The sequence below is a fragment of the Halichondria panicea genome, chromosome 15, assembly GCF_963675165.1.
Source record: "Halichondria panicea chromosome 15, odHalPani1.1, whole genome shotgun sequence".
Lineage (NCBI taxonomy): Eukaryota > Metazoa > Porifera > Demospongiae > Suberitida > Halichondriidae > Halichondria > Halichondria panicea.
Window position 1 is genome coordinate 4590950 of NC_087391.1, and position 8915 is coordinate 4599864.

The 8915-nt window shown below is 40.8% G+C and overlaps 1 protein-coding gene across 1 annotated transcript; it reads left to right on the top strand.

Annotated features, from left to right (window-relative positions):
• Window positions 1-3561: 3561 nt before the first annotated feature.
• Window positions 3562-8741, top strand: LOC135349061 (uncharacterized). The gene is made up of 12 exons (XM_064547536.1): window positions 3562-3906; window positions 4006-4056; window positions 4117-4692; window positions 4743-4826; window positions 4881-5194; window positions 5253-5321; window positions 5373-5597; window positions 5727-6110; window positions 6167-7648; window positions 7789-7973; window positions 8125-8314; window positions 8512-8741. Exons 1-12 carry the CDS (start codon window positions 3579-3581, stop codon window positions 8737-8739), a joined length of 4116 nt encoding a protein of 1371 aa, XP_064403606.1. The 5' UTR covers window positions 3562-3578; the 3' UTR covers window positions 8740-8741.
• Window positions 8742-8915: the final 174 nt, after the last annotated feature.

Genomic DNA, 8915 nt, shown 5'->3' on the forward strand with positions numbered 1-8915 from the left:
AGACTAGTAGATCATCTAGCTAAGGCCACTCCAAGTGATACTCTGGTTTCTGGTCCACCGCCCGCATCAGATTTTATTCTTGGATTTCTATCTCATTATTGGATTTCTATCCCATTATTTCTTCTACGCATGCGCATAATGGTCCATGTGGTACAAAATAGTGTGATAATGATATTCATTTGCAAAATAATGAGATTCATAAGGTGAAATTGATAATGACATAATGAGAAAAGCCGCCCGCCCGCATGCAATTAGAAAAACTTTAGGACCAGAAACCAGAGTGTCACTTGGAGTGGCCTAAGCCTAAGGTATAGCTAGCTATAGTGCTTGCAAACTTCCAGTTCCAAGTCCATGTCCAGCTTGCTGCTTTATTAGTAATAGATTTCTGCGTGGGCAGTCCAACATCTCTAGCTCAGCATGCCCACGCTCATTTTCACCCTTCTACCACCCTTCTACCCTCACGCGACTTCCCGATACAGGCTCTCCTTTTTCCTAACTCTATATACGTCTATTTCTTTCTTTATTATGCCTCGAGGCGTAGCCGCACGAGGGATACGGTAAAGCTGACTGTGTGTGTGTCTGTGTGTCTGTGTGTCTGTTCCAGCTGTAACTGCTCAACGGTTGCAATGCGACGAAAACTAACAGCTTCTATAGGCTTCTAGCCACGTTCTCTTGGATTTTGATTCGTGGATTTGCAAACTAAAGCTTCTTTCTCGAGTTATGGCTAGTTTGACTCACATTGAAGGCTGTTGCAGTCTCTTCAGAATCTTTCATAGCATCATCTGTCCGCACAAACTTTCTATTTAACATATGAGTTAGCCTTGCACTAAAGCGCTAGCTTTTTGTTAGCTACAATACTCAGAAAATATCTGTTAAAACAGCTAGCTAGCAGTAGCCATTTGTGAAATTTATCTCTTTGGACACACCCTTTAATTATTCCTGTGTATGTAATGCGCATGCGCGCTCATTCCCCACGTGTGAGAAAATAATAATATCCAAGATCCAGATCTAGTCTCATGAATCAGCCGCCGTTCTTTTGGAACCACCGTCTGAGCACTCTTGTCATGAAGTCATTTCAAAATGGAATGTTGATTGCTCACAAAACCAATGGAATGTAATTAAATCGTGATCTTACGCCCACACATATTTCCTAATTGTTATACAAATCGCCAAGCGAAGGCATCTCTCTCTACTTGTGTTTTGCTGTGGTGCTAAATCTGTGCCCAAGGACCCCTGCTTGCCTTGCTTATGCTTCGTAGCAGCTTCTATGTATGAAGTGTTTACCATGCGTAATGCATGCGTAATGATTATCCAAATGCGTTGAGCAAAGTGCAGTTCTTTGCTGCCTCCAAGTTCATCACCTGACTGGACTTCTGCAATTTGATTGGTCAAGACGGAATTCCGTCTTGGCACATAAAACGATGACAAGAGTGCTCAGACGGTGGTTCCAAAAGAACGGCGGCTGATTCATGAGACTAATCCAGATCCAGATCCTCCTGGCAGAATCATCTTTGTCTTGAAGGCCTGGTAAGCCACAAAACACTACCATAATTATAACAATATAGATAACAATATGCATGTACACAGGTCTTTTCTTCTTAGATATTATATACACTGAACTACAGATCTTGGAAGAATCAATTTTCTTCTTTCTTGAGGTCCTAGTAAGCCACATAATACAACAATAGATGCATGTAAATAAGTCTTTTCTTCTCAGTGACTTTATATAGATAAGCTAACTTTAATATAAAATTCATTATAGAAACTAATATAACACTCTAATACTTTTCAGCGAAAGCAAAAACATGGCGAGAGGCATTAGCACAGCGCCAGCTTGAACACTAGTTCCTCCAATTAATACCATATTTTATCTCATTGAACGATTAATACAGTATTTTATCTTATTGAAGGATTGTGATAAAGAACAGAAAAAGGAGAGCCTGTGTAGAGGCTACCTCCTCTGGGCCTCAGAGGAGGAACGCCAGGGTCAATAGGGTCACGTTTAATGAAGAATTAAACATTCTTGTTCTGGGTTCTTGACCTTTGCTGCATATAGCAGCTTAGCGCTTCTGCTCTTTATTTGCCTGCTTGGAAAGTATGGGGTGTTATCTGTGTCAAAATGACTATGACAATGTACACACACGTGCATTCATATGCACATTACAATATGCATGTCAACATGAATATGCACGTTACAATATGCATGTCAAAATGCATATGCACTTACAATATGCATGCATGCAACATGTCAACATAATATATACACATTACAACATGCATATATACGTTACACAATTATCAAGTCAATAATAATTATATGGTATGTGCATGTATACTTACACATTACACAATATGCATGTATCCGGATATTGAGAGTAATTACACTGTAATTTTGTAGACGGAAAGGATGAAGTCTAGATTATGTGGTCATTGGGTCAAAGTGCAAGTACTCATTATGGACTACCACAATACGTTTATATTATCTCGTTGGCGCGAGTAATCTTGTCAGCCATTTATATCACAGCTAACTAGCTAGCTAGAGTCTGATACACTGTCGGTATATACTTCTTCTTCTTCCTTATTTTTCTCGCTTCCAGATTTGGAGAGTAGCCAACGAGGGCAGATTATATTTAGAAGCCCACTCTCCACATGTCGGTACATGTGGAGTGGGCTTATATTTTTACCGCGCATGCACAATCTAGATGTCACACCTACTAACAAACTAATTATTGCGGCGTCTTTTCCAGCTCAAATTGGAGTCTTGCGAAGGAGTCATCCACAATTAATGTTGTGTGTGCCAACCAGTCTACCAATCATTATTATATGGACATGTATATGCATATTATTGGGTGTAAGTGTATAATTATGCTGCCGGATCGGAGGTCATAATTATTGACATCCCATGCAGCATAATACTGTAAATGTGTATAATAATTATATGCATGTTGACATGCATGTTGTAATGTGCATATGCATGTTTCAGGCATAAAATTATTGTAACGTACATAATGCATGTTGACATGCATGCATGTTGTAATGTTCATTGTAACGTGCATATGGATGTTGACATGCATATTGTATGTGCATATGCATGTTGACATGCGTATTGTAATGTGCATATGAATGCACGCGTGTGTACATTGTCATAGTCATTTTGACACAGATAACACCCCATAGGAAAGCTTACTATACCTAGATCTATCCAGTGCAGCAAGCCAGTACATCAAAATTTATACCCTAGCCACAGAAGGCTAATTTCCATATCTTGTGGTTTTGAAGAATGCAATAAAAGGTCAAAGGTTGCAATTAAATCCTGGATCTCCTCTCTCAAGCTGATTCCTCTGGGGCGCGATAGCTCAACCGATTTTTGTTGTGATTATAAAGAGGATCAAGCTATTGATGGTGTATAAACTCAGGGGCGCGAGGGTAAACTCAGTTTTACATGTAAAACATAGGGCCACGTGGTGTTTTAATTAGTGACCTTTTGACACTGGCATTCCTCCTCTGCACTGGCCTAATGTTTGCAAAACTGAGGTATGGCGCGCATGCGCACAGAATTTTGGGGGCGTGCCTGGTGGATGTTGTTTTATATGCAAACAATGGCTGAAGGGACAAGCAAAGCAGTGAAGATCAAGGCAGCTTCCAAGGCTCTAACCAGCCAACTGGTTAATCTTATTGGGGTAATGGACCCCGTGATGATGGCTGCCAATTTGATTGCTAAAGATATTATTGATCAATCAATTTTGGAAAGAGTGATATTGCCAAGTTCCACTAAGAACGAGAAGGCTTGTGAGGTCTTAACTGCTGTCTCTGGTGCTGTGAAGGTTAATCCAGACTACTTCGCCACTTTTTGCGATATCCTCGACAATGAGCCAGTAACTAAAGATATTGCAAAGATACTGAAAGGTAGTGTAGGTGTAAAGAGTTTAATCAAGATTTCGGCCTTATGTGATGGTGATTCATGTAAGGTAGCTCATAATTATACTGTGTCTCTTTAATATCCAGAAAATTATCAAGCGAACCTTCAAGAAATCCTCAGAGCTCAGCAAATTCCTAGTAAGTTCCCAATGTGGTGTTTCATGCATCATAATAATCATTGTCTCTCTCTCTTTTTAGCATGCACATGTAATGTGCTACAAAAGTCATTCTTGGATGACATAAAGAAATTGCTAGATGCTTTAAAAGTGTACAGCGGTGCTGATCAGAACAAAATTGAGAAAACAGCTCTTAGTGACTACGTGATCCGCTTCATTCAAGCTGGCTGCTCTTCCACTAACCATTTGGACGAGCATCTCCTGGCTCTACACGAAAAAGATAACCTGATTACCGATGTCTCCGTGTATCATTGGGCAAAGCAACTGGCCACAGTAAAATTCACCGAAATTGTGGCCATACCAACAAGTCCAATTAAAGTTGCTCCTGTTCCAAAATTATGTCTGTTTTCAAAGCCTGTTGTGTATCATGCCAGTATTTGCTCACTAGCAGTCAACAAGACTGATGCCGGAGAGTACCAAAAGTTCTTCAAAGACAAGCGGTTTGTTCCTGGGCACTCGTTTAAAGAAGTCTCTATCTCTCGGTCAAAACAGGATCGGTATCTCATAGCAACACAAGACGACTCTACCTACTACATTGCCTTTCAGAGTGAGCCAAACATCACAGAATGGCCTAAGAGGTTCAAGTCCTTTGAAAATGGTAGGATTAATGTATACTTTCATCAAACCCTGAGAAATATTTACTTGTAGGGATCAAAATTCAGTCAGAGAATTTTCCAATTGACTTCATCACCGAGCTTCTCAACAATAACACAAACAGAGTTGTTCTCACAGGTTTGTATGGCTATAATGATGTGATTGATTGTAATGGTTTATTTTCATTTTCAGGTTTTTCTTTTGGTGGAATGCTAGCTTGTTCAATAGCCGTTCAAGTATGGCAGCGAGGGTACATACCAGCTCAGCTGCTTCAAGAGAACCTTGTGTGTATCACATTTGCCCAGCCCCACCTCCCAGTGCCCCAACTAGCAGATCTGGCAAGAGATCGTCCTGAGATTGCTAGCACAATCCATGCCATCTACTTTGAGGAGGACATAGTTCCTCGCCTTCTGAGGGTTCTTGACCTACCATGTAGCACTCTGATTGAAGAGCGAGTAACAAAAGAACCTGGCCTTCAAATGAAAGTTAAAGAAGTACCCAAATCAGTAAGTATAATTGTATCCTCATTATGTCATTGTGTAACCAATTATCAATACATTACAGGCTTTTCAGGATATTGTGACACAGAAACTTCTCTCAGACATAGGGCAGCTCTCATTTGAAAGCTCAGAGGTAAGCAATGAATACCATTGCAGCAAATGTTAGTGTGTATTATACTGTTAGGTACAATCCTCTTTTTCTGAGTTTGTGGAATTCTTAAGGAAGATATTGGAAGGGTTGTCTCGAAACACTGGACTAAGCCAATCATTGACCTACTACCAGCTCTCCTACTCCACCGACCAGTCCTCTTGTCTTCAGTTCAGTGAGATGACCAAAGATCAATCAACCATTCATTCACATCTCAAAACTGATGAGTTGCTTCGTCTCATACCAGACGTCTTTAAAAAGGTGTGTACTTTATTATGCCTCGAGGCGTAGCCGCATGAGGAATACGGTAAAGCTGAGTGTGTGTGTGTGTGTGTGTGTGTGCGTGCGTGCGTTCCAGCTGTACAATTAGTGTCTGTTTTTTCTACACAGCATTCTATGGAGACCTATTGTGAGAAGCTCTTTCGTGGCTACTTGGACAAAGCTCCTGAGTACAAAATTCCATCCGAAGGAAAGGCTCCAGCTTCTCTCAACATGAGACCGACTGTAAGTGATGTCACTATTCACGATCACGGCTCAGAAGTTGCTTTGGTGGTGGAAGGTACTGACTTTTGGTTCTGCCATCGTCTGTCTATCAGAGGAGAGAGTATTGCAACTCCAGCTTCTAAAATATCTGGTACGTCAATCAAGCTCAACTTTGACAAAGAAAGCAAGCCGACCTTAAGTGCACTTTCTGACAATGAAGAAGTCAATCTCAAAGTGTTCAATCACTTCATGAAGTTTCCAGTTACTGGAAATGTGAAGGTTGTAAAAAAAGTAAGTTGGTTGTTGAAGCATTAGTGTGATATCATCAATTCGTTTATTAACAATAGGAATTTCCGGTCAGCACAAGACAGCGACAGCTAGCTCGGCTCACTCCCTCTCAGCTGATCGAGGTGACCTACCTTAGTGCTCTGCTTGAGAAGCATCCCTACACTGGCCCCCAACCTCAGTCCCACAAGGTGACCGTTATCAAGGCATTTCTTGACAAGGTGGTGGATGTTGTGCCTTTGGAAAGCATGGGATATGCAATTGCACATGGAAATGATCATGTCGCAATGCAATGTGTGAATGTGGTAGATTCTATATTTGATGATTTGCCATCCTCCTATTTAATGGATGATGGCTTTATTAAAGCAACGAAGAGAGTTAGCATTGGTGTGCCTGTTGAAATTGTTGATGAACTGGTTGATCAAGTTATAGACAGAAGGCTTTTACAAAGTGAGTTGATGTACGGCATGGAAAGTTCCTTCAACCAGGAAGAAAAGACACTGACGTATACAATGCATTTACCTGACAAGAAAACCTTAACTCGGACATACTCACTCGATGAGCTCAAAGATAAGTATAAGGTATCACCCAACATCGATTTATCACAGCTATCTGGTGTGAAAAACATAAATTGGCTACAAGGTAAATTATTTAACAAAGTTCGTAGGTCAAGCGTATTCAAAAGTGTCATATGTGGATTGAATATTAGCTCGCTGTATGGTGTATCGAATGAACAACTCAAGTCACCCATTGAAACCCTCCATATTGGGAAGGAAAAGCTTGCTTCCACATCAGGATTTACCTCAGACAAATTAACATCCTCTGTCTCGTCTTCTTCGGCAGTAAATTCTGCCAAGAAGTTAGAATGTCTTGATAACTCTCTTATGCTGAAAACTGTGAATGATATCCGCCAAAAAGACCTAGCGATATGTACCTCACTGCTTGCTGGATTCATGGAGCAACACGAAATTAACATTCCATTAATGAAATCAGAGAAAGATCACTCAAAGGTTTTGGAACTTTCAGCCAGAGCAAGTGTGGGGGTTTGGGCTCTATCAAGTCTCGATTTTGAGCATATTCAGCCGATTCTCAAGCAATGTCGTGGTGAACAACTGCTCGTCAAGATCGAAGACTATATCAAGGGTATTATTGTTGAAGCCAAAGCAATGTCACCTACTCCAAACGACACCCAATATGCTGCCAAACTTCAGTTCATCGTTCAGGGAGCAGAGAAAACAGTAACCTGCAACAGCCAATACATCAGCTACTCTCTTGAGCGACAACTTGCCGACATTTGTAGTGAAAGGAAAATCACAGAAGAAATGCCTTTAGAAAAATTAGTTTCACTGTGGGAAAATTTTTTTGAGAAGAACATTCTCTCCCTTGTGGCCAAATCTCATCGCCCGCTGATTGCTCGCTGGCTGAAGTGGGCTCTGATGGTCCACAACCTTCGTGAGGAGCTGGCCAAGTACACAGCCGTGGGGGTGGTGGGACTCGTAAACTCAGGGAAGTCACGACTCATCACCACACTCTTTGGAATACAGGTATGTTGAAACTTTTAATTATGTGCTACGGCTGTGGTTTTACTTCCATAGCTTTACTTGTCGTCGTTAGTCAGCCATAATTGTTTACATGTGTTTTCTGTTTCTGTTTTGCTGATGATTGTTTCGATATACCTGTTTAGATTCCCTCTGGCACTACTGAGGAGAATCGGACGACTGTTCCATTCATGTACAACCTTGAGGACAAGGTGGATGGTCTGGACGTGGTTGACTTCCCTGGGGTGGACGACAGAGACGAGAGCATCTCTGGACTGGCTGACCTCCTCCTCACTCTGGCACAGATCATCATCTTTGTGGTGGACTACAGGTACAGTCGTTTAGATGTATTTTCTTTTGTAAATAATTATGTGCACACTATTTAGCTAAGCAGTAGATCAAAGCAATTAGTCCCAGGAAAGGTTATTGTTAATTACTGCGAATTATTCTTATTAATCTATTGTAATCATAATAATCTGCAGGAAAGTCCACACTGAATCCAGCAAGAAGTGGTTGGATAGACTGCAGGTTGAGAAAGTGCCTGTACTGGTGTGTCTCACCTTTGCAGACAAGCTCTATGCTGAGCACATGAAAGATGGTGAACACCTTACTGATGAAAGCAAGTACCCTGACAAGATATCCACTAAGCACAAGCTTCAAGCTGAGCTGGCTGTGAGTTATGCACGATACGTACTGCACACTTGTGGTTCTCTTAAATTATTAAAATCTACCATAGTCCGTTCCTATTGTTGTGATCAGCTTGTTCCCACTGGAAGACACTTTATGTGCATTAGAAATTGAAATTGAATGCCATATTTTTAGCATAATTATTTGTTTTCATTTGTAACTGTGGTCTGTAATTATTGCAGAGAATCAAAGAGAAACTGGAACTCCCATCCTCTCATCAAATTGAGTTCTGCTCATTCAGTCAGGACAAAGATTCTATTCTAAATTGCAAGGAGGGTCGCCAGAGACTGAGGGACGTGGGAATCAGCACCCCCTCTGAGGTGGGCGATTGGCTGGTGGACACTTTCAAGAAGAGGTTTGGACAAGACGATCTGGCAGACAGGCTCAGAGATTTTGTACATTCTAGTTAGTACAGAGAGCAACTTTAACATTAACTGTGTGTGTGTGTGCATGTTTTGTTATTAACATTATTGTACATTCAATGTATTGTGTGGTAATAAATTTATAGTCTGAATGAATATACTCTATAAATTTAATACTGAGTCTGAGTATCCTATGATGTACTTTACTTATATACCTAGATAAT